This window comes from Rhinolophus sinicus, linkage group LG18, assembly GCF_036562045.2.
Source record: "Rhinolophus sinicus isolate RSC01 linkage group LG18, ASM3656204v1, whole genome shotgun sequence".
Lineage (NCBI taxonomy): Eukaryota > Metazoa > Chordata > Mammalia > Chiroptera > Rhinolophidae > Rhinolophus > Rhinolophus sinicus.
This window is the reverse complement of record NC_133767.1, coordinates 10,209,083-10,235,251: the sequence shown is the minus strand read 5'-3', so window position 1 is coordinate 10,235,251 and position 26,169 is coordinate 10,209,083. Positions and strand designations below refer to the sequence as shown.

General features: G+C 42.7%; 1 protein-coding gene across 50 annotated transcripts in view; it reads left to right on the top strand.

Annotated features, from left to right (window-relative positions):
* RBFOX1 (RNA binding fox-1 homolog 1) overlaps window positions 1–23,348 on the top strand; it is a 1,997,160-nt gene extending 1,973,812 nt beyond the window's left edge. For 21 of the 50 annotated variants that reach the window (XM_074323033.1, XM_074323028.1, XM_074323035.1 and 18 more), the window contains 3 exons: window positions 6,261–6,313; window positions 19,040–19,115; window positions 19,486–23,348. In XM_074323033.1, the coding sequence (XP_074179134.1) occupies window positions 6,261–6,313; window positions 19,040–19,115; window positions 19,486–19,633 (277 nt within the window). In that variant the 3' untranslated portion in view covers window positions 19,634–23,348. The remainder of the gene's footprint in view (window positions 1–6,260; window positions 6,314–19,039; window positions 19,116–19,485) is intronic. The other 29 variants (XM_074323047.1, XM_074323043.1, XM_074323045.1 and 26 more) reach the window with 3 other exon arrangements.
* Window positions 23,349–26,169: the final 2,821 nt, after the last annotated feature.

Here is a 26,169-nt window from a genome sequence, read left to right as displayed (position 1 = left end):
CAGGGTAGGGAAAACATGAAACTGAATGGGATTTGTACAGTCCCAGAGTCGAGTAGGGGGACGGGAGATAAAATACCGATGACAACCAAATAACTCCCCCTTTCTAGGTGGTAAAACTGAAATATCAATTAGATTAGGAGCTTCTGGACAGCCACGCCCGACATAGATATTCCACAGCGATTTAAAGATCATACACACCTCAGAGCCCTTAGGCTTAGCTGGGTGCCTGTCCTGTACCTGCCCCTATTCACCATCTGAGGACTCAGTGAATGACGTGGGTAAGCTGTTTAGTAAAGTGGGCAATAAGAATTTTAATAGGAGCACCTTATTTCTGCATGCTACATTTAACTCTTCAGAAAAACGCTCGCGGCTGGATTCCCTGTGATCTGTGAGCAATTTTTTAAGTTGAGCAAGAAGAATACCTGTTATTGTGCATTTCCACCTTAATTTTACATGTCTAAAGGGAAGCATCCAGTAAGCATAGTTATAAAACAATTAATTATAAACGATACAGTAAATTATATATACTTATTATAATATAATTGCCAATCATGGAAATATTAATAATTATCAATTGCACTAGATCAACACTAGTGCAGTTTAATTTAAAAAACCAGAAGACACCTCTATTTCTGCAAAGACAGGACACATATGTTCAAAGAAATAGTCATGCAGTGAGAGGTGAGTTCTCAATGCTGGACAACACATTAGAATCCCTGGAGTGGCTTTTTGGGCAAACCCGTGCCTGGGAACCCCTCTCAGAAATTCTGACTTAAATGATTAGGGAATGGTCCTGGTCATTTGTATTTTATAAAAATTAAAAATAAATTAAAAAAAAAAACAACCTTTGCTGATTGTAATGGACAGTCAGGTTTGAAAACCTCTGCTTTCTAACCAATAGATGCCCTAGAACCTACAGATGAAACTAATTTGACTTTGTCCCACTGTCATCTTGGGGCACCTTGGCTGCCACCTGCCAGACTAGAAGACCAACTTTTCAGACTGTAGGGATTTTCCAGTAGATAGCCTTGGAGGGTTTTAATCGTGTGTGTGTGTTAGATCAATATTCATAGCATTCAATGCAAGAAGAAACTTGCTCAGAGTGATAGCAACCCCAACTTTTGTATCACAGTTATGACATAAAAGAATTAAGAAGCTGAAGGAGAAGTGACTGAAATCTTTACCAGCAAAACTTAAAACCCATATTGTTTGATGAGAGAACATTTCCAGGCTGGCCTCTCCCCCACCCCTGCCTAGGCAGAAGATTACTCTGCGTCTTCACTGAAAATAAGACCTAGCTGGACAATCAACTCTAATGTGTCTTTTGGAGCAAAAATTAATATAAGACCCGGTCTTATTTTACTATAATATAAGACCGGGTCTTATATAATTTAAGACTGGGTCTTAAATTAATTTTTGCTCCAAAAGACGCATTAGAGCTGATTGTCCAGCTAGGTCTTATTTTGGGGGAAACACGGTAACTTCTCACGTCCTCTCTGGCAATACTGGCTGGGGCTACTTTTTTGACTCTTAGAATTCAGCCATGGGTGATTTTCAGAAGAAAGAAAATTGCAAGGAGATGAGACTAAAGAAGAAAAGTGGGATATAAGAATGAAGGGGCAGGTCACAGGACTAATTTAAATGTGCCACCAACTGAGTGAGATCCAGACTCTAGGTGGTTAGTCGATGAAAACCATCGTCAAACGTAATGAAGTCTGGTAATAGAATAAAAAGAAAGGACGACCATGGCCCGTGCCATTCTACCATCCCCAGTTGTTAAAGCAGAACATAATTATTCCTCTCAAGCTTCAGTTACACCATATTGAAGGGGAATCCAAATATCCTATTATTTTTCACTCCAAGGAACTGAAGATTCTGAACAACATGAGGCAGTTCCTCCATCCTCACTCCCTCTTGCTGACTCAGTGCCCCCTGTAAGTGCCTCTGAACAGAATCTTGGCGTGAAGCAGAGTTGGGGTCTTGAGCCAACCCAACGAGGTTCAGATTTCACCTCCACCACTTAACCACTTGCTCGGGCTGTAGAATCTTTCTATGCCTCCGTTTCCTCAGCTTAAAGATGGGAATAGTAAGGAGAATTAAATGAATTAACACAGAGGGACCACACCTGCCATGGGTAACTGCTCCGTCAACATGAGGTGGTGTCCCTTTGGTGTCAACATTTCGAAGAGTTGAGACAAACATAACCTTCCCCTCTGTGCCCAGTAATTTATCATTTCATTATTATTATTTTTTTAAATTAGTAATCCTCTGGACTCCCACAGAGACTCCCTAGGTCAAACAGTCTTCCTGGGAGAGGTGGGCTTTGAAATGAAAATGAGACTGACCTTGCAGGAGGTGTCTCGGCAAAGTTTCCCCAATTCCTCCCTGGAAAGAATTGCCTGGAACCATGATTTCCTCCCAGGAGCCCCAGTCACTTAGAAGAGTGTAAATGGTGTCCCCTGAAGCTGGCGCATAGCCAGGCCTGGATTCTGGTGAAAACTGCAGGTTATCAGACCTCTCGCCTGGAAACTCTGATTCAGGTGGTCAGGTTCGAAACCTGGGAATCTGTGTTTTTTAACAAGCATTCTAGGTAATTCTTGTCTTTAGGGAAGTTTGAGAAATTCTAGAGTAGAGGAAAGGGTTGAAACTAGAGAGAAATTCTAGAGGGAGAAATGGGTAGAAAATGAGATGCAGACTCAGGAAACTTGAGAAGACCCAGCAAAGATGATATTGAGTAAATCTATGGGAGATGGTGGAATAGGAACAGAAGACGAAGCAAACATAGGGAGTGTGGCGTGGGGGTCACTGTAGACCAACGTCTCTTTCAGAAATGGGGGTTAACGTCTATTCTGTTAGAAGGCCTCCTGAAACTAGAAGGCACTGTGCCTGGGCCGTGTATGGTGCTTCCGTGGTTACACCCTTGGCAGTCACGTAGCTAGGTTGGCGAAATTGCCAGAAGAAGCAAAAGCTCCCAGAAGTGGAGTGATTCAGCTTCCTTTCCACTTTGCATTTGTACTGTACCCAGTGCACCTTACCTGTGGCTAATGTTAGAATCACCTGCCAAGCATTTTCCTACCTCTTTCGCAGACCAGTGAAGCTAAGAGCTGCAGGAGCAGCCACGGTGAGAACCGTTCAACTGGAAGGGTGGTTCTCAGCCTTGATTGCAGGTTAGAATCAGCGGGAGGTCCGTGGGAGCTACTGATGCCGGAGACCCACTCACCAACATCCCCACTGAGATGTTTTTGGGTGGCGCCTGTTGGCCACTAGAAATCTTTAGAAGTGTACCAGGCGGTCACCATGTGTGCAGCGCAGGTTGTTTACTCGGTCAGACTTTCTTGAATATCGACAACCACTGAACAAACCAGTTCACAGCTGCTTTTGAAGTTGAAATCTGTAGGTTGGTGTTGAGAGGGAAGAGTATGCTAGGATTAGCACAAAGGGACAGGTCCTGGTGGCAGCCCCGTTTCTGAAGCTGACGTCGAGAGGTGACCCCTCTGTGCAGAGCATACCTGCATTGCTGTGATTACTTCATGTTACTGAACTTTGGGGGTAGCCAAAGTTAATCTCATTGATCCTACCTCTCTCTGGTCATTTAGGTCAATGATTTCAGAGAGTGCCCTAGATGGTCCATTTATGGGCTAAGATAGATTGTATGTCTTAAAGTTCAAACGGAGAGAAACAGACAATAGGTAAAAATGGCATAACACAGGGGATATAGGCACCCCAGTGAAACCTGCCCCTTATAATTTTACCCAAATTCATCTGTTGGCCTGACATGAGGGCCACGCTTCACCAGGCTATTTATTTGACAGGCATTTCCTATTTATTGTACTTATAATCACTTGATGAAAGGGTAGTTTAGAGGGAGGGGTAGTCACACAAGTTGACTGTGTAATTAATGAGCTCTATACAAGGGCACTTTTCTGAGACGTTAGGGTAACCTTCATCTCAGGAAAGTATACCTTCATCCGTATACCTTTGTTAGGGTGACCTTGGATATAGTGGGATTGCTTGTATGGATTACAAAAAAAAAGTACAGAATTGATACATCCCAGTGGCTTACCATGTTTTACAAATATTTGTGTAGCTTCGTTTTGGGATTGCTGCAGAGACCATGACATATCCTTTAAAATATCACTATTGGTGATAACTCTCTCTGTTTTGATGTAGATTTGATTTAAATAGAAGTCACCTGAACCAACTCTTTCAAAGACAGTGAGTCATCAAAGGGGGTTAGCCTTTGTTCAGGAATTTGCTCAGGAATCCTAGACACTCTGAAAAAAAAAAAAAAAAAAAAAAAAAACCTTAAAAATGCAAAGGTTACCTACAAAGAAAAAAAAAAGAAGGAAATGGAGAAATGGTGGCATTTTTTTAAAGTGAGTCTATAGTGTTAAAAAGAAAAGTGCTGTAGACAGCCATCACATTTTCTAGAATTCTGAAACAATTCAAGAAAATGTCTAATTTCTTTATAGTCATACTTGTAAGTCGCATTTTAAAAGTTTTCCCTATTCATTCAATCAGCATTTTGCACGTGTGTTGGTTGCCCCCCATGGCTGAACAGTTCCCTAGGGAAAATGCGGGAGTGGAATGCAAGCTAGCAGCGTCTTCTCGGATTAGCGAGCACAAACTAGATCGAGCCCCCCAGCTAAGGAGGCCCCTCTCCTAGGTAAGGGAATTGCTGTTCCCAAGAGCTTGCCTGTGTGGATAAGCCAGGTTACCATTCTTTTGTATAGTATTCTCCTTGTGAGCATCCTGCAAACAGAGGTCCTGCCAAGAGCTTGTACGGTCCCCCCAAGAGTATCACACCTGCAATTGGAGGTGCCCATGTATTACTGTCCCTTGAGTAAGTCAGGGGTGAGCAAGTCAAAACACACATTCACCAAAACACCTTCACTTTTAGGGACATTGATCTCACTACTCTCCAAACTTTGGGATTTTAATGCTGGATGTTGACAGGCCCCAAAAAGTCATGTCAGAGCGTGAAGATAGTAAAAATCCAATGACAGTGACTTTTAGTGTTTTAAGAGAGGTGATAAATGGACTTAGTTGTGACTTTTGTCATGTGGGAGACAAACATAAAAAATACTATTCTCAGAGCGTGTGTAATTTTGTTTAGATTTAAGTGGTGCAGAAATGACTAGAATTTTCAGCTGAATGTTCAAGTCTAGTGAATTTGCAAATGGTAGCTCTATTTGTATTCCAGGGTGTACCTCTTGCAACAGTAAAACTTTCTTAAGATGTTTTAAGAAATGCTCAATCACTAGATACTTTTTGAAGCATTTGAAACATTTGAACAAGACCAATCAAACTAAGAGCTAAAAAAATGCATTTATCTTTGTTCTTGACGATTTCTGTGCACAGTAAAATCTAACAAATTGGAGCGAGAAGGGTCTATGGTGCTGTTTCTGAGCCATTTAAGAGCCTAGCTAATTTCACTGGGGCATTTTTATAATCTACCTGACACAGATGTTCTTTTTTCTAGAGAAATAAACAGTATCTCTGAATTAGAATGCATTACATTGTGGAAATGCCACAGTTGAAAACATCTTAAGAGAGTTTTATCATCTTTCTGGATTTACTAAATCAAAGTAAAATGGCATTTTCCATTTTTATTTTCTTTCAGTGCGTCATTAAAAATAATTTGGCAAAGTAGGGTTTATGTCAATTGATGAGTTCTCTTACCTTCTTTATGTAGCAAAACTAGTTTGGTGAGGAAATTATTATCCATACCATGACACCATGTAGCATTCTCTTCTGAAATGACACTTCTATTTCTTTCCTTTTTTAAAAATTGTTTTTTTTTTATGTTAAGCTCATAATAATAAAGTCTGGAATTTTATGATTTTCTTAGCTAGTTGCAATATGCTCTTTTTTTTTTTTTTGTAACAGATAGTCTATAACATTTTTAAATGTATTCTCCGTTCAGCATAGAAATCCATATAAGCACAGTTTGAAATGCCCTGGCCTTAGAAACACTTCCTGGCATGACATTTTGGTAACACCTAGCATTAATGTTTCGGTGCAACAGCTTGTCCATGGTCCATATTCTGACATCACCATGATTTCGTTGACCAGGTCCCCGCATGCCTATTTCATGATCTTTCTAAACTCTCTCAGTCTGACCGTATCAGCACATTCCTTGCAACATCCATTCAAATGCAGCACCCTTCCCTCCCCGCATCTGAATACATCGGACCAATTGGGAGAGAGCGCATTTCCCCCTGAGCGAGCAGTATTGTGAATTTTATCTTCTCTTCCAGAAATCAGTTCGTCTTCGTTGCAGCAGATGAAATTTCTTGTAACACCTCTGCAGGTAACAAACATTGCTACTTCTCGGTGCATCCATCCACGTCTCAGTATCCTTTTTTTTTTTTCCCCTTTTTCCTTCACATGCTGCAGTTGGTCACTATAGAAAGTTTCGTTAAAAAAAAAAAAACCAACAACAATAAAGTTCGTATATCTTTGGAGTATAGTTGAAGGCTTTATTCTCTGATGTCTAAACAGACGTTAGACATGTTGCTAACTTTGATATCTTTATTTCCGGTTCTAATAATACATGATCCAGAAGAGTAAGACTGTGTTGAATGAAGCCATGATGGTCTTACGCTTTGATCAGTTATCACTGCTCTTCTGTTAACATACTGGCCAGGGCAGAGGAGGGACACAGATATGTGATTTCCCTGTTTTTTGACGTATTATGTCTGGGTTCACAGAGATTTATATGTGCATTATCTGGGATCTTTATGGAATGAACTGGTATCTATGAGAGGCCCCAAAAGACTGAATCTATAAAGCTAGAGGTATTGAGGGAATATAATTATCTCTGTCTTCTACGTAAGAAGGGGATCTTCATTCCATTAGTTAAAGATCCTCTGTCTCCTTTCTTTTGAAACATGTTACAAGTAGCAGCACTTAGAGAGACAGAGTTTTCTCTTTTAGAAATCAGGACATTGGCAAATGGAAATTGTACTTGCATGACACGTCCATCCACAATAACACCTGTCTTTTTACTTTGATGTGGTTCAGAACACTTAAATCTGGACTTTCATTAGCATGGAATTACTTGATTAAATGTCAAGATAGGTGAGTGCCTTAACAAGAGATTTTTATTATTTTTTTTTCATTTTTGCTTTTAAGAATAAACTATGACCACAGCAATGACTAGATCTCACCAATGTTGCTTTTAGCCAACAAGGGTGCATGTTACAGCTTATCCATGTGTAGCTGGGCATGCCATGACCTTCAAAAGCATACGTTAAACTGAGCTTTACAAATAGCTACTCATCTGCTGCCAATCACATTTGATCAACGGAGCAATAAACAGAGGCGTGTTGGTTTCACTCCCTACTCACAGTGTTTGGAGAGAAAGAGCTAAAGGGAGGGCAGAGAGCTAGGCACCTGTCCCCAGCCGTCTCTGTTCTAAAAAACAGGGCCGCAGAAAGCTGTGTTAATTTCATCGATATAGGGAGTCTTGAGGTTTTTAGTGGATTGAAGTTGCAGGGGTCTGTATGAATACTCATTGTTTAAAGGGACAGCTTCCTGCATGTCTATTGAAACCCCTTTGATAATGGTCTGCCTCAAGCCTTAGCCTCAAATATCCCTGTCTCTCCCTGTGAGAAGTGGCGACATCCCGAACTAATACCTAACAGTAGAAGATTGACAGTTACATTTCTGGGGGTGGCAGGGGAATGATCCTGGGATACAAGAGTCATTTAACATTTTCATAATTTTGAGAAGGAAGCATGCAAGTAAAAAGGAAACCACTCGGGGTGGGGAAGATGTTGGCTTAAAATGTTTAATTGACATCAATCATGGATGCTTTGGTCTTCCAGAGGCTCTCCCTTCCCTGTTAAACTGGATACATGACGCAGTGTGTCTGAGGTTATATTCTGACATCATAGATCAAACATTGCAAAGTTACAACCCAACGGGTAGATAATTGACTTTTGTCCCATGACCTAACAAACCCCGCCTTGTAACAAGTGATGCTCACAGAACATTCCTAAAAGAGGCTGCGGATAATGAAAGTTTGCCCGAGTAGAGCGAGGGTTTTCATCTACCTTATCTAATTTAGGATGGCTGCTCAGTAAATTCTTAATGAATTGCTATCGATCAAATTTCAAATTGAGAGAGATATCCCTGTTGCTTTGATGGCCATATTAATAATGTGTTGTATGCTTCATAAGGTTCAATTTGAACTCCAAATTTTTGAATCAAGCATGAAAAAGGAGACACCCATATCAATCAACAGTCAAATTATCCCCCAACCCGTCCAACCCTCCTCAGAGTGAAAATGGAAAATCAGATCAGCTCAGTCAATATAGTTTGTGACTCACAGTTTCAGTGAAGCTTTCCAGGGCCTTATCTCCCACATGTTGGAAAAACCAAGGATACCTACATTCTAAACATCACAACTGTCAGGTGTCACCTGCATATCCAGAACAATGCCCCTTAAGGTGGGTGGGTCTGTTGAATCCTGGTATCTCCTGGATTTCAGTGTTGGACAAAAGGCCAACTTCTGTCTCTTTAAAGAAAGAAGAAATCAACAGGTGCTTTAAAAAAATAATAAAAATCTCAGTTTGGAGGGCTTGGTGCATATGATCACTGAAATTCTTAGTGACACCGAAAGATTTTTCTTTCAGTTCCCAAAGGAAAAGTGATGGTTTTTACGTGGGCCTTTTGTAGACGATGCAGAAATGTCAATCGTGCTTTTGCTAGCCACATAGAAGGAAACATTTTTTATTAGTGTTCGGGGCTGATGAGACTGTGTTTACAAGGAAATTCATTTTCTTCTTCGAGGCCTCCCAAAATGGTATTAGGTGTTCTATTTCAGTTGTTCCGGAAAGTCACATGTTTATGTGGGTGTCCCTGCTAGGTCTTCCACTTTGAACGCTGCTACAGCTCCTCACACTCTGACATCAAGAACCTCTGATGAGTTGGATTCTGCAAAAGATGGTCGAAGGGAAAGATAATTTCCCCTTCTTCTTACACTTAAGGTCTCCCTGCTGATGTGATGTACTGGGCTTTTCCAGGACTGGCCCGTGATGGTGGTTGTGGTAGAATATGAATCTTTTACACGCATGGAGGTGGGAAAGCAATTTGTTTTGACAGGGCAGCTAGAAATTCATTTCAGTGAATTCATATGTATGGAGCCATTGCTATGTATCAGCCCTCGGCACATAGCATTAAATAAGTCAGGAGAAGCCCTTCCTTCAAAGAGCCTCCATTCTGGGGCAGAGCACACGCTAACCCCATAGATGAGTAAGCATAGAAAGTATTTGCATTTCAAGTTACACGTAGCCATAATGAACCAGAAAGCAGGGGGAGGGATGGAAAATATGGTGTGATGCTGCTTCTGCTGATCAGAGGAGGCCTCTCTGACAGGGTGATGTTTGAGCAGGAACTTGAAACAAGTCAGGGTGTGAGTCAGGTAAGTCACTGGAGGATGAAAAGCATTTCAGACTGAATAGCGGCACGTGCAAATATCCTGAGGTGGCGGCTGCCTGAGGTGCCCCAGCACAGTCAGATATCCAGTGTGGCCACAGCATCTGAGGACAAATGAGGATTTCAGAGAGGATACCAGGAAGACAGCCAGGGGTCAGAACAAATTAGGACTCGGAGGCTGCAGAAACCGTTTGAGATTTTATTTTAAGTGTGGTAGGAAGGCAGTGAAGGGACGGCTGTGATGTGACTTATTTTTTAATGCTGCATTAGACTGCTTTGCAAAGAACGAACTACAATACAGCAAAAGCAGAAAAAAGGGCCCCAGTGGTGAGTCTCTTGCAGCACTCCAGGGAGGGGTGACAGTGGCCTGCGTGGGGACAATGTCTGTGGAGGAGCTGAGAAATGGCTGTCTTTGGGCTGTATTTTGACAGGTGAACAAACAAGATATGCTGGCAGTTTAGAAATTTACCAAGTCCAGTTTGTGTTAAATGTCCCCACTCTCCCTGTTGCTCCAAGGGTGCAGCTGTTATTTCCAAGGAGGACTAAGGCTTTTTGTCACCATGGAAGGCAAGCCCTTTATTTCTGCAGTAACTGTAACTGCATGGGCTTTGCTGAATTCTCTCTAGTAGTAACTTGCTGTCATTTATGGCACAAATTCTGTGTGCTCGCAAGTGTGATCAATTATGTGTCTATACAGAGGGGCCCAAAAAATGTATGCACATTTTAAGAAAGGAAAAAACTATTACAATTGTAATACTCAATATATACCAATAACAAAAGATGAATACAAGTCACGTTTGACTTCTGCAATTACAAGAGGTGCTCAAAGTGGTTCCCGTCAGCGTCCAGACACTTCTGATGACAGCGAGCTACTGCTTGAGCAACGTTGACCAAAGTATCCACTTGTATACATTTTTGCCCCCCTGGTGTGTACACACGTGTATAATTTATTACAGAAGCTCAGCGAGGTCAATGTTAGTGTCATACTCATTTTGCAGGTTAAAGAAAAGAAACAAAAACAAAAAACACTCAGGCTCAGAGGGGTTTGCTGACTTGCCCAGTCACCCTGGAGGCTGTCTGATACCAAAGCTTTTCCCACTGGACCACGCTGCCCCTGTGTATGCTCCTTTGATCTTGACTTCGAAACATTGACCTTGACCTCCGAATGGAATTCTCCCGCTTTGTTCAGCTGTGCTGTCTTGCTCTTAGAAAACTAGTATTTGTGAGTTGCGGGAAGGGGCATAGTTGTGAAAATTGCAAGGGACCCCAAAGGAACTGAACGATTCTCGAAACAGTTGTTCCACTTGGTACAGCAGGTGTGTGGTGTGTCTGGGACGTGCTGGGCACTGATCTAGGTGTGGAGATAAAGTGACGAAGGGAGCAGCTGCCTTGTCGGGGCGCTTGGATATCCAGGGAGACAGAGGGTTAAACAAGCAAGGTGTGGTGGTGTCTAGGTCAGTTCTCCAAAAATGTTTCGTTTGCTGAAAATCAGTGGATAAAAATCAACGAATAGTTTTCGTTCCCTGAAAAACACTTTGAATTCGTTGTTTTGGCTGCGGGGTCCAGGCTCTCAGCTGCCCCCTGCCTGAGGGAATGTGTGTGTGCTTGTGTGGTTACAGGCTGCAGGTGGAGGCTGGCTCTTGGTTCAGCAGCAAGTCTGGGCCCCTCCCCGACACCAGGTACCATCATGGTGGCATGGGAAGCCCACCTGGGGACACACTCCCAGTCCTTAGGAGTATGGACACACATAAGTGGCAGGAAAGGAAGGGGTCTGTGCAAAAGCCTTGGCCAAATGAACACATCTGCAAAAGCTATTGAAACCATCCCCTGTGGCAAAGGTTGATATACACTTTATTAAGTCATTATTAGAAGCAATATTTGGCAAGTTCAGGGGTGCAAGGGGGGTGTCACCACCCCTTCCATCCTTCTATCCCCCCAACCTGCACACCCACACACACACACACACACACACACACACACACACAGCGGCACTAAGACTTCACATAATATTTTCTAGAAATTTCCAAATCGACCATTCCTCTCATTGTGATCCTCCAGCAAATTTTGTCTAATTGTCTTTCTTCCATTTTGGTGATTTGATGATTCAGCGAAGTTGTCACGCAGGGAATTGGAGTTAGTTGGTCTGTTTCCAGGAAAAATGTGATGTGCGTTATAACAGGTGAAGTACAGGTGCTAAGGGGGTCTGTAAGCAAAGGAACTTAGTAAAAATAATCCTAACATCTGTTGACAGTTTACTGCGTACTAGGCATGTTCCAAGCTTGTTGCATGCAATAACAATACCCTATAAATAAAATGCCTCTATCAGTTCACATATGAAAATTAAAGGTATCTAGATAGTTCTGAATCAGTCTGAGTAAGGGGGTACTATGTCAGCGTAGAATTACACACACACACACACACACACACACACACACACACAGAAAAAAGAATAGAACCGCGGTTATTAAATGTGAGAGTGCATGAAAATCGCCTGCAGAACTTGTTACCAATGCAGATTCCATTTCATCCTCCCCTCCCGCTGCCCCAGAGATTCTGATTCATAGGTCTGGAGAGAGAGCCTGGAAACCTGCGTTCTTACAGGTTTCCCCTGGTGATTCTAATAGAAGAGTCCTCAGATCACACCTGAGGAGGCACGGAGCTGGTCACTGCGGAGTCTGTTCTATTTCAATGGGGAACATCCGGTTGGTTTTTCTAGAGTCGTGGTCAGCAATATGGAGGCCAGTGACCACATGTGGCAATTGAACCCTTAAAATGTGGTTGGTCTAAATTGAGAGGGTAAAATACAAAATCGATTTCAAAGCCTTAGAGCAAAAACTGTAAAATATGTTACTAATAATCTCTATGTCGATTACTCATTTAGATGATAATATTTTTAATATATTGGGTTACATAAAAATATGAACATGAATTTCACCTGTGTTTCCGTCTTTAATACAGCTCCTACAGAACATAAAGTGTCCTATGTGGCTTGGGCTTATAGCTCTCATTCTATTTCTATTGAACAATGCTGTTCTAGAGCCACATTTTCATTCATGTTGCTCCAATGAATAGGGAAAGAATTTGTGTGCCACAACCACTGGTCTCTTAGAGGTGAGGGACACTCACCTGGAATGAAAATATTTTGACAGATAATCTGGACATCGTTAGTGTTTCTTGACTTTATGTTTTCATTTGCCTCCAAATAATCGAACTCCTTCCCACCCTGCTTGCTAACCTCTCAGAATCTTTAATCCACTGAAAAGGGGGAATAGGGATGACAGTACACAGGGTTTCAGGTGGACAACCCAATTCAGGGGTGGTTCTGACTCATGTTCTCCAGGAACTCTACTGGAATGGTCCCACATGGAGAGAGAACAGGGTCAATGGAACTGACACTCGTTTGGTTTTTGACTAACTGCTATCCAAGTAACCCTCACCACAGCCTTGTACAGTCGGGATGTACCATTATGATCTCCATTCGTGGATGGAGAAACTGGTGCAGACAGCAGATCAACTTTCTGAGATTGCTTAGCCAGAAAGTAGCAGAAGCAGGATTTGACTCTGGGAATTCTGACCCTGAAGAATCCTTAGCATCAGCAGAAATACTGAAGATTTCATGAGGAATACAAACACAGAGCTGCCTTTGCAGTTCCCTCAGTGTCTAAAACCATAGGTGAGGTGCCGTGTTGATTTCAAAGCATGATGGGAAAGTCTTTGTGATTTTGGTAGACCAGTTGTCAGGGCACAAAGAATGTGAAACAGACATTCTAAAAGGAGGGTGACCTTGGGCTTGGCATGAAAGAGAGTGTGGCTATGGGTCTTTTACTGGAGGACACATTCTGGAGTAGAGGAACTGTATAGCCAAAAGCAGGACTTACACTGTCTTCTTGACTCCCAGACAGCAGCTGCTACTGTGCTCTGATGAATCCAGAATTAAGGTTTCTTCCTCAAACCTGCTTTGTTGGGATTCAGAATAAGGAGAGGTTTTGAATTGCCCTGAGAGGGCATAGAAAGGATGCTGCCGCCTGATTTGCCATGGGTGGTATGATCTGGTTCTCATAGATTCTACAGATGCTGGTTTATGTGCATAGTTACGGACACAGTTCAGATGTGTGACCAGCATCCATGTGCAACAGCAAACTCTGTGGCTTCTGGTTGAGAAGTGAAAGAGCTCAGAAGATGCTTTCCCTCCTTCAGAAAAAAACATCATGAGACTGAAAACCATGGTGAATGATGTGTGAAGATGATTATTTCAAATCCAGGCGCAGGACGGAAGCAGCAATAGAGTTTGGAAATGTCAGTAAAGTTGAAATAACTCCACGTTGTTCATCTTGGAGCACTTCTTCCACTTCTACTGGGGTCTTTCCTGGAGGTTTGGCTGTGTTTGGAGCAGTTTTCTTGATGTTTGGAGTTATGGGGATGGTCCACTTCCTCTAACTTGGTCACTCCCTTGGCTTATAAATGTCCTCAAGGCATTGCCCAGATGAGAGCTAGGAGAATGCCACAGCCGTCATGGAGGAGTGTGCCCTTAGTGAGTACGTTCACTCAGGCACTGTGAGCAGCTGAGGTCTGAGACCCCAGGAAAGTGAGTGGAAGCAGGCTCTAGCTAAAGCATCACCCCAGCTCACAGGCTCTCAGAGCCACAGCCCATGGAGTAGTAAGCACCCTGCGTTCATGCTGTGTGGTTAGTATGCGCCTTGTGGGACTAATTTCCCAAATACCTTACAGACTATATCTTAGACTTAATTAGGAGGGCACTGGAGCCCCTAATGGCATTGCAGAGACTGGGGACCATGCATTCTCATCCCTAGTGAATCCTATTGTGAATGCCTACTCTGTAGTGCTTCTCTGTGTGATGGGGGCACACACCTTTGTACCTTCTTGCTACAAGTGGGCTTTCTAGGAGAGCTATGCCCCACTGTGAACTTCATCTGGGAGGGTGCATATGAGATTCACCTTTCTGCCCCACCAGGATTCCCCCAGCTATCTGTGGGATAGGAAGCATGGAAAGGTGATGCTACACTAAGAATAAAAGGTCCCAGGGGCATAAAGTTCCTTCATTGAAATACATACAGTGAAGCTAATTACAGTGTTTTTACTATGTCCCTATAAGAAAATCACTTGACTGGTAACAGCCCCTTGTGGGCTACCTACATGGCCCTATGGTATTTTATTAGCATCCAGCTGGTTTCAACTAGATTTAGAAAATGTTAATAATAGGTAATATTTACATCTGTCAGTAGAGTTGACAACGTACAAACACGGGTTCATATTTCCAGCTCAGCAAGCGGCATGCTTCTTCATTTTGCTCCAACATAACCTTAAGTTCAAAGATAGGAATTGAAACTACATCTGTAACGTACAAATTGGATAGCTCTTGACTCCAAAAGCATCTGTAAATTGATTGCTAGAGCTATACAGGATGACATTAGCATAGGATCTTTCCATTGCTTCTACAGACCAAAAGTCTGGGCAAGAGTGAGAGACTAGCTTGTGAAATTCTGTATAAGAACCCTTGTATCCTAATCTCCTATGTCTGCGGATTTCTGTCAAATGTCTGGTTTCTTTCCATGCACATCAGCTGGGAATTAGGCCGGGCTCAGCCAGAACAACACTATTTTACGAACAAGGAGAATGAGGCTCAGAGAGATTGACCTGCCCAAGTCATTGAGCAAGGACATGGCAAAGGCAGAACTTGAACCTGGATCCTCTGGCCGCAAGCCCTTTGCCCTCTCCAGGGCCAGGGGTGGGCCTCCTGGTTTTAACTGGTTGTCAATGTCAAAAATAGAGGAAGGATCTTGATGGCTGCAAGCTGTGGTGACTTAGCCAGCAGTTATCTTTTATTCCTTTGTTCATTTGGTTTTTCCCTAAAGGGTTTTGATGAGCTTTCCGGCAATGTGGCCGGTGTCTTTTGAACTCTCAAGGTGATGTGTATTTTCAGAGTCCCCAGGCGTTTTCTTTTGAGCATTTTGGAGGGTTTTGAATGCCTCTGAGAGCAGCTGATCTGAATCTTCGGAAAGCATATCTGAGAGAATCTTTGCCAATCACGGGTACAAAGATCTTCCGAGGCCTCAGTTTTCTCCTCTTTGCTCCTGCCTCTTGCTGCCTTCACTCACACAGCGGACTTGGCTGGGCCCCTTGTCCACCTACCCTGTGGCCAGTGCTATGCTACACACTAGGGTGAAAAAGCAAACAAAATAAACTCAGCCGTAGCCCGCATGGGGCTGAGGTTCTAGGAAAGGGGACAGGTAAACAACCAGGTAGAGAAGTAAATAAACAAGAGATTGCTACATTACATGAAGGGTGGGGAGGGGATTGGAAAGTGCACTTAAGGAAGAGTGGTCAGGAGAGAAGGCATCTCTCTGGGGAGTTGACATTTGACCTGAGACATAAAAGAGGAAAGGAAACTATTCAGGTGAGTATGAGCAAGTTCCAGAGACCTAAGAAGAGAATGAATTTGCATGTGTCCAACGCATCCTGAAGAGTCGGTGTGCCCGGAGCACGGGATGGGGGGGGGGGGGGCGTGTAGAGAGGAGAAAGATGGGATTGAAAGAGGGGCAAAGGTGATTCATGCAAGTTTGCATTTTATTCTAGAATCAACGGAAAACCATTGGAGGGTTTTAAGCAAAGAAGTGATGTAATTAGATTTACATAGATTTATATTTAACTAGATAGATGGATGGGTAGATGAATAGAGAGATGGAGATACAGATGATAGATAATAGATTAGATTTGATAGATAGATAGATAGATAGATAGATAGATAGATAGATAGATAGATAGATAGATGGATTTGATAGATGTCAATATAAATGGCTGATGTTTTAAAGAGGCAGGAGTAAAACCAAAGAGACAAGATTTAAGGCTGTTGTTGATTTGGTTCTGAGGAAGTACTTGTTGGTTATGTTAGAACGATAATGATGTGAATGGAGTGAAGTGGACACTTCTGAGATTTCGTCTGTAATTTCTGATGGGTGGGATGTGGGGAAACAGGAAGCAGGATGAGCTGATTGCACTGTTGTCCACTCCGGCCAGGGCCGGGTGGCGTGGGGTGACCATATGCACAGATTAGTCAGAACATGGCAGGCATCGCATGTTCCCCTTCGCCCTACTGAGCTCCCAGGGAATAGTCATTCTTTCTTTGGGTTGTGCTTCACCAGCTCTGAGGACAGGAGGTCACTGACGTGCCTGGCGTCTGCTGCAACAGTAGAGCTGAAGTCCACGTCTTCCCCAATAACCTTGTGTCTAAATTGTAGTGTCACACAAGGGCGTGTTTAGAAATTAGCATTTGAAAAGGAGCCTCCGTGCTTTCAGTTTGAGCTGACATGGTCCCTTTTCCTCTGTGGAAATGAAATTTATTAATCATCATAAAACCATCGGATTCTGAAGGTAGAGGTCACCCTGAGGAGAAAAGCCGCCCGCTCATTTACGAGGAACAGTTCAGTGCCGCTGTATTTTTCTCCTGCCTTGGAAGAGAACGCTGCCAAATTGTTACCTTGGGTTTTCCACAAAGGTTGAAGCTTGGCCCCGTGTTATAGACAAATAAGAATTTACCACTTAAGTATGCAGAAGGCAAAGGTGGGCGCTATGTTTTCACGGAATACATTCAGACTACCCATATGTCGTCTCCTCCCAAAAAGGAAATTTTTGCCACACTGAAACCATTCCCCAAGTTAAAAAAAAAAAAAAAAAAAAAAGGTAGTTGCTCTGAATTTGCATCTTTACACTCGTTTTTGAAGGCACACCATTCTGTGACATCACTTAGTACATTTCCAAGGATTTTCAGTTTGCTTTTGCACTTTATGTCTTGTCATACAACCAGCTTTGCCAGGGGAAAGTGTATCAAAAATAACCCTATGAACAGTTTCTTTTTTTTTTTCCTACACTAATGGCAGACATTACTTTCTCATGAAATAAAAATCCATGACAACGTTATAACTCCTGTTCAGGTTATAAGACATGTCCAGTGAGAACTTGGTACAATCATTTATTTTCTATCTGGAGTCTACCTTAGAGCCTACGAGACAGAAGGTCCTTCCCCCAGCTTCTTCCCACAAGTTAGATTCCAAGAGATGGGGTGTGAGCTGAAGGTAGATAGTACATGCAAACCATCTCTTCTTGTCTTGTTCCTTCATTCTTTAAATGAAAGTCCAAGAGTCAAAGGCTGTTGATAATCCACATATATCCTGCACCCCAGCTGATGTGCGGGTTGGTTGCTACTCCTTTCTTCAGAGAATTACCCTCTGCCAAAGAAAGTCACTTCAACTCATAAGTTATCCTCCACCCCTCAGGGAAGCCCATAGCTAATGCTTCACTTACGTAAGCACTAAAAAGAAAAACCAACTCACTTGCCTCTAAGTGGGATAAACTCGGGGGTACAACTCACGAGCTCAGGTCGAAGATAATCTCTAGCTCAGACCCCATTCTTGCTTCTCTTTCCGCCCTTCCTCTTGACCTGCTTGCCTCTCTCTCCTTCACGTGCACGAGAATCTCCATGTCAGACTCTGCTTCCAGGAAACCTAACTTAAGTTTGCATCTCAGCTTTGGTCATTACCAAAAGAGCAGTGTTCACACAAGCTCCCAGAAGATACCGAGCAAGTCACTCAAGGAAGGGTAGGTGCGTGCGTCCATGGAAAGAGCGTTCAAGGTGCCCCAAAGAAGTAGAAAGTCAGCTCTGACTCTGTCTAGTTCTGTGACCTTGAGAAAGGGACTTAACCTCTATGAACCCTAATTTCTGATTTGTTGCCTTGTTCCGTTCCAGACATTTAGTAGATACCTAGTGTATCAGGCTTCCATCCCTTCTTCATGTTTATTCTAAAGCCTGTACTGAAAGTCATGGCAGTGGAGGGAGGAGAGTGAGAAAGAGAGAGAAACTCAAAGATGAGGAAATGTCATCAGGAAATATTGTTTGAAACGTGTCCCTTCCCAGCACCTGGCCATAGAGTAATGAGATAGAAGTCTGGAATCATAAGATCAAAATCAAATCAGCTCTAATTCTTTAGTCAGGGCAGGGGGGTGCCCACAAATCATTCAAGGCTGCTTCTATTTGAATGCATTTGTTCTGCCCCATTCTAAGGTGTTAGACCCTAACTGCACAGACCTGGTCACTTCACCCTTTTTCATCTACTCTGTCTTGCTTCGTTCGCGACAGCTAAGTTAGGAGAAAATGACCTCTCTTGAGTAGTAACATGTGCTCTGGGCATCCTGGGCTTCTTAAAACCGCTCTTCCAAATTGTTTCTTCTGCCTACCTCAATTTCCGTGGTAGCTACATGAGCAGTGTAGAAACGGTCCTGTGAGAGAGAGAAAAACAAATATATATATGTATATGTATATATATACACACACACATATATATATGCTTTTACATATACATATATGTATGTGTATGTATATGACCAGCCATGTCAAATGCACAAAAAATGTGTTATGTAAAGATGAACTTTTCTCATGTTATGTGGAAGATTGGAATGTTTCTTATTTCTGAAGCTGAATAGGGTCCCTCCACACTGTCTTGGTATTTTGTATTGTGTGGTTGTTATTATTATTTTGTAATTGCATGCTATGGATTAATTGGCCCCTCTGTTTTCCTTTCAGTTACGGACGAGTTTATGCTGCCGACCCCTACCACCACACACTTGCTCCAGCCCCCACCTACGGCGTTGGTGCCATGGTGAGTACCAGTTCTTCCTCTTCCTCACTTCTTCCTGCCTCCCTTCCCTTCCCCCCAGCTGGGACCTTCATATGGGTTGACGGTTGCCATCCTCTCACTGGCCCTTAATTGAATTTGTCTCTTGTGCTAACAGCAGCTAAAATGCCACATTAATCCTCCCAGTAAACTTGATAAATGTCTTAATTTCTTGGCAATGTAGTGCATGTAAGTTATTATATTTCTAATTTTGCAAGTCTCACCTAGCAGAGCACTTACCTTAATGGAATAATTAGTCATTTTGATAATTAAATCCATCACTAACAGAATGCAGTGCCAATGCAGAACTTTTTTGTCTTTTTTTCCCTCCCTCGCTGCTCGCTCATTCATATAGCCCCAAGGCTCCAGCCCCAGCACAGACTTCAGAGGAGCTAAGCTGCACACTTCCAGGCCTCTGCTGTCAGGCAGCTGAGAATCTGACTGCCTCTCCTCCCCTATTACAATTCATGTTTAAAGTGATAGTCGCCCAGGAAAGAAAATAGAGAAGGGTGCACTTTGTGTGTGTGCCTAGTACATAAGGAATTAGAAAGAATCAGCTGGGTTTGGGGGTTGTCTTTTGTTTTTTTTTGGGGGGTTTGAGTTTTTGTTTTGGGAGGGGTGGGGGGAGGGCACAAATGGGAGGTGAGGGTGGGGTGAATTTGCCTGTACTTGTTCAAACTTCTATGCACTAAAACTCTTGAGTACAGTAAGACGTGCCCATCACGTGAGAGCGTATGCAATCATTACAAAGCTTTTGGCATGCAGCTTTCTGCTTGGGATCAATAAAATCAGCCCTTCTCCTAAAACTCAATCCCCATAGGCATTCATTCGTTTGAATCGCCAATACTTTCAGCAAAAAGGAAACAGTTAAGGTCCACCTCATAGCGGTCTAACGCCACGGCCAGGCAATTCGCTGGAGCGTGGTTTAAATGTTCAGCCACGATTGGAGAAACAGCCTCTTTTGCACAAGCTCAGTTGCATCAAGCAATTCATCTGTACAACTCCCCCTCTTAAGAGCAAATCCCTTACAGCTTGTTGAGCCAAGTCAAGTATGAGGTCGATTTAAATTTTCGTCCTGATTGTGCATTCATCAACTCTGCTTCCACACTCAGCCCCCTTGAGGAAGGGGTGGGAAGGAGAGTTGAACGACTATATTCAATCAGTTGTCTGCATTCAACCTCTTGAGTGTAGATTGAGCTCTTCCGGATAGAACATCGTTCCAGTTTGTATGAGAGGCCTTTGAGCTCCCTGGACTGGCCGACAACATTGGGTCTTACGGGGAGTTTCTTCATGAGGAGCTGTTGGGGGAGGTCCGGATTGGCCCTATCTTTAGTTCTCCGAGAATGACCTGGGATGGGTAGGGGTGCCTCCATTTTGGTTGATTTTGAGTGTCTATCTTTCAACATTAGTCTTTTTTTGATGATCCACGTGTTGCAAAAGGAAAATGTAAAAAACACACCCCTCAAATTGCTTTGTTTCAGAATGCTTTTGCACCCTTGACTGATGCCAAGACTAGGAGCCATGCTGATGATGTGGGTCTCGTTCTTTCTTCATTGCAGGCTAGTATATACCGAGGGGGATACAACCGTTTTGCTCCATACTAAGTGACAAAACCATAAAAACCTTCCAATGTGGGGAGAGAGGAAGCTTTCCGAGGCCTGGGTATTGCAATACATGCAGTAGTGCATCATTTTAGCAACTCTAAAAACTAAAAAGAGGAAAAAAAAAAAATTACATTTTTTATCTTATACCTCAGATATTTTGTTCTGTGTATTTTAATATTGTGGGTCTTTCATTTCTGAAGGTTCCGTAGTTTGGTTGCTGGCTGTAGGAGTTTTTTTGTGATCTAGAGAGATGCTAGCTATGAATAACACTGGTTTAGGGCCATAGCCAGAGTGCTTTATCATGTAAATGAATTATATATGCTGAATATTAAGCTACTGGGGTTATCAGCTGTTTGGGAAGAGTGTCAGTGACTACAGTAGTCATTTCTTTTCTGCATCTGCATTATTTTATTTTATGAAAGGGGACGGGTGGGAGGGCCATAGCAGATTGGGAGTGGGGTTTGGCTGAAGGAAAAAACACATAGTAACGGGTGAATCTAAACGACCCACTGCACCAACAATCATCTATCAACGGTTCTGAGTTACTCATTGTCAGTGCAAGCCAAAGGTTATGTTAAGGGGCTGCTTCTAGTAGCACGTGTGCATCTAAGTTGAATTAAGCTGTGCAAACCCACCCTTTAAACCATTCCACCTGGCAGTATTCAGCTTCTTAACCAGCCGCTAGTTATTTAGGCAAAAACTGCTAGTTAGGCCGTCAACAAGCATTCTTTTTATATTTCTTCCAGTATAATAAATTATTGATATCATTGCTGACTTTTATATTATGGGAGGGAAAAAAAATAACATTAATAAAAAGGTGATAAAAAGCACTGTTTCTATTTTTTTCTTTTTTTCCAAAAAAAAGAAAGTAATAAAAACTTAAATTCTTTGTACCAGTTAAAAAAAAAAATGTATAAAATTTACATCTGTGCAGTGGAGTTGTTAAGTTCTAGAAACAGTCTATGAAGCTTTAGTTTTAGCCTAGTAGAACAACTGTTAGAGACAGACGTATAATTTTTATGGAATTACATGATAATCATATTCGGATTTATAGAAGCATTTTACAAGTATTGCAATCATTGAGTAGAGATAATCGTAGTATCTTCATCAGCTTGGTACTTTTTGAAACATGACTGTGTAATGTGAGCGACCTGCAATTTTTCAGTCCGTGACAGCCTGCCCTTCCACTCTTCCTGGTCCCCAGGGATTCTGTCAACCCAGTATTTTTAGTTCTGTCTCCATGGCCCAGGACACTTGTCAGAAGGAAGCAAAAAAGTAGGTCCACCCTCTTCATCCCCGAAGAACAAAGTCCCCCCACCTCTGACGCAGGGCCAGAGTGACACAGCCGAAAAATTGCAGTTTGTCTGTATTCCTTCTGTTTGATCTCCTTCCATGTTGTCCTGTTTACAAGTTAACCTAAGTTGGGGTATCTGTCACGGGTCTTCCTGTTTTTGTATTTAAATTAAACACCCAGCAGCAAGCTGTCCCCAGTAGTTTTGCTGCCATAGTTAAATCTTCATGTGTACAGTGCAGGCCCTCTGGCAAGCACTTTAGCAAATCATCAACTCACCGCTGTGAACCTGCCAGTCCGCTGTAACAACTCTGCTTTCAAACAAAACCAAACAAAACTTTTAAAAAAAAAAAAAGTGTTTGTGATCCAGCATTCCTGTCATCCTATGTGCATGCAGTAAAGATTGGTTGGATATTAAACCATCAATAAAGTTTCACAAGATTTGAAAACCAAGTTTCTGTAGCTTCGATATCTAAGGCAGATGACCATTGTCTTGAAAAGAGAGAAAGGGAGCGAGGGGGGAGGGGGGAGAAACTGCTTTAGCAGCCCAAAGCGTAGAAAACGTTTTTTTCACCAGACTTCTTTGGGTGGGGGAGGGGAAGGGCAAAGGGGTGTTTTCTAGCATCACAAAGATAGTCTCATCCCCCCACCTGGGGAACAATGTTATGACAATGGGTGCCCGGTGGATGTTTCTAAAGGCAACAAGTTATTAAAATGCTATGGCATCCTACCCCAGAGGGGAGGGAGGTAGAAAGAACAGGGGGTTGGCGAGAATACGTAGATTTCTCCCAATTGCCCCAGATTTCACAATCCAGAATTTGCATTGTATGTGGAATCACAAACATAGAATTTCTTACTGTGTTGGTTAAAGTAAAATTAATTTTCGGTTTTGATTTTCATCGATGAGCTGTACTTTTCCCCCACGATTGTATGTAGTTTTAATAAAATCATTTAGAGCAAGTGGGTGCCAACTGGTGTTGCAGAATCTTTTGTCTAGGCACTTCTCCAAGATGCCAATAAGTCATTTTCAAATGTATGTCAGAGATGTAAACAAACATTTTGGATTTTTTAAACAGTATTTATTTGGAATGTTTTCATTTATCTAAATAACTTGCTATTATGAATTATGGAGAAAAAAACAAAACAATTACTATCATGTGTGGCATATAGTGACTTCTAAACACACACATCATGCAATCCGCAAACCCAGAAAATGTGTATATCTGTCTTTAGAAATTAGTGTTTATATCACTTACAGTGGTTTGTGAATAAAGAAAACTGGTTTGTAATATCAAAAAAATAAAAGCTTAGTCTGAAACGGTACGTGGGCGTCTCTGTGTCCTGAGTCTTTTGCCTTCTGTGCTGCTTCCTTCAAGGGCGATTCCTTATGTAACACGTGGCTGCACTTGTGTCCACCAGGGGACGTGCCGGGGCTGCCCAGGTGAGCACTAGGCTACCATAGCCACAGGTGGTGCCTCCTGCAGGTGCACTGGCTGTCTGGCACAGAGGGATTCCCTTCTTCATTCATTTTCCCAAAGACATCAGTGGATCTAACCACAGCTGTTTAAGAATGAAACAGAATGAAGCGTAGCTATTCCCCAGCGTAGAAATGTCAGTCTTTGGTTTAAAACAAAACAACAACAAAAACGAACTGTGCAATTTGATGAAAAGTACATTCAAGTTATTAATACAACTTTGGGGGTGAGCCTTGGATGATGAAGGTAAAACATAAGATGCTAGGTTTACATTTCTTGCGTGCTTACTACGTATGAGCCAAGCGTCCTGCTCAGGCTTGAGTTCCTTATTTTATGTAATGATTGAATGCTCTCATCAGGGTCGAGTTATCTACCCCATTTAATTGTCTTAATAAGATCTTAATCCAATCTCATTTAGTTATCTTAATACTCCTGTCACTTGCTAGCTGCCAACCAGAGCTCTGTCTCTCTGTCCCCTCTTCCATAATTCGGGGAGATAATACCACCTGCCTCTTAATACTGTTGTGTGGAATAAATAAAACAACCTATGTGACAGGCGTGCAGCCGCACTTCATAAGTAGCAAGCTACTATTATTTACAATGAGGAAACTGAGGCACAAAGAAGTTACTTCATCTGGGATCACACTTCAAACACCTGGCCAAGAGTCCAAAATGGGCATCCTTAGCCGATGGGGAATGTTCTCTCCTGGCTCAATGAGAACTGGGAGCATTCAGTTTCAGAGATGAAGAGGTCTTAACCCCACGGGCCCCTCGCATGCTCACAACACCGGTTGTCTTAATAGCAGTTGTTCCCCCATTTCAGTGTATTCAGCGGTCCCTTCTCTGTGATGTCCTCAGAGTGTGGAGAGCTGTCAGGTTCAATCCACTCCCATTGCCCCACGTCAGCTGACGCTTCACGACAGTGTTGCCCTCACTTTATAAATGAAGACGCTAAGGATCAATAAGTTGTGACGGGCCTCAAGTCGTGGCTAGCAACTGTCGGGGAAGCAGGCTACCATGAGGATCTGTCTGAACCTGAACTCGTATACTTTTCCTAAAATTCTGCTCCATTATTTACGACGATGGTGACGATGCTGGTGGTCATCATGTGTGGGGACAGAGCCTAGAGAGCAGTTTCCAGGCTCTCAGCCTCACGTGGAAAGGTGCTGGCTCGGGTACTAGATGGTCATCAGCTGTGACTAGTTGGCCGTCAGCTGTTACCGGTTAGCCATTGGCCACTGATATAACTGCCGTGGCTACGCTAGGGGGTGGGTTGGTTGGCAGAGAAGCGGACGGCAGGTTGCAGATCGTGTGGCTCCTGCTTCCTGTGTCTCCAACCCAGCCGCCAGCGACAATATAGTGGTCTGACTGCCCTACCTATGGCTCCGTGGGTGTTCCTTTTCGGCCTCACCATATCCTGCGTTCTTGTGCGGGGAGCTGGACCAGAGACCCCGCATGACATCGTGGTAAACCTGGGCTTCTAGTAAGTACGCTCTTTACAAAATATGTGAGGTTATATCAATTAAATCAAAGACGTCACTAGCTTTATCCTGGTATGACAAGGGGGGGAGATGATTATCTCCTAAAATGCTGGTTTATAACTGAGTCCCTACCCTGTTCAAATGTGAGGGTATAAGTATAGACTTTTTTCTATTATGAGATATTTTTAATAAGTTAAAAGTGTCAGCTGCTTTCATTACGCATTCTTTTTTTTTTCTTCCGAAACCACAATGCTTAATTTATTTTTCTCAAGTAGAAAGCCTGTATAAACAAGATGACTAATAATATTTCTCAACATTTAACCAAAGTTAGCTTTGCCAAAAGACAACATTGTAAGCTAATTTTTATAGTTGTAACAGTATTGATGATAGCAGTTTACATTAGAATCTCCCAAACGAGGCTCTTCTCGAAAACGGAGATAAGCATATAAATATTATGCGAAGTAAATAAAGATGGCAGAAGTGACAGGGTTTCTTAAAAGACTCCACCGATGGATGCAAATGCTCAGACAAATGTGGACCGAGCTATACAAATAAGCCCAAAGGAAGCTCATATGTGATGCACGTCCTTTGGGTATAGAGACTGCTCTGTGTGTGTGTGTGTGTGTGTGTGTGTGTGTGTGTGTGTACAATACCCGAGAGGTAGAGCCTCATCCCACCTGTAATTTTTTTTCTTAAAACAATATTTTAATTAACCAAATAAAACCTCCATATTAAAAAAAAAACCTAAAACAGTAAAGGTTCGTCCATCACCTAGACCACCATCTCAGTCCCATTTCCCCACTCAACACCCAGGGGACCTAGATAATATCATGGTGTCTGAAGGCTGTTTCTACTTCCTGGAAAGCAGCCATTTTTTCTGGCAAAGGAGCTCAGGTGAGCCCTTCACTCTCATAGGCATGCCTGCACACACGCACAGGTGACCCACAAGCAAAAGCCCTTCACTGCTATGGTCGTGTCCCCTCTGATGTACAATCCAGTGGCTCCTCTCTCAGGAACACCCGAGGAGGCTGTTGAAAAAGCCACGTCCTGGGCCCCATCTGCTTTAAGCACACCTAAGGTCGAGGGGCATCACTGTGTGGGAGGGGCCATCTTTCCTGAACGTCCGGACTGTTTTCGTGGTGGATTCTTCCTGCAGACCTGACCCTTATCATGTCAGGAGAGCTGATC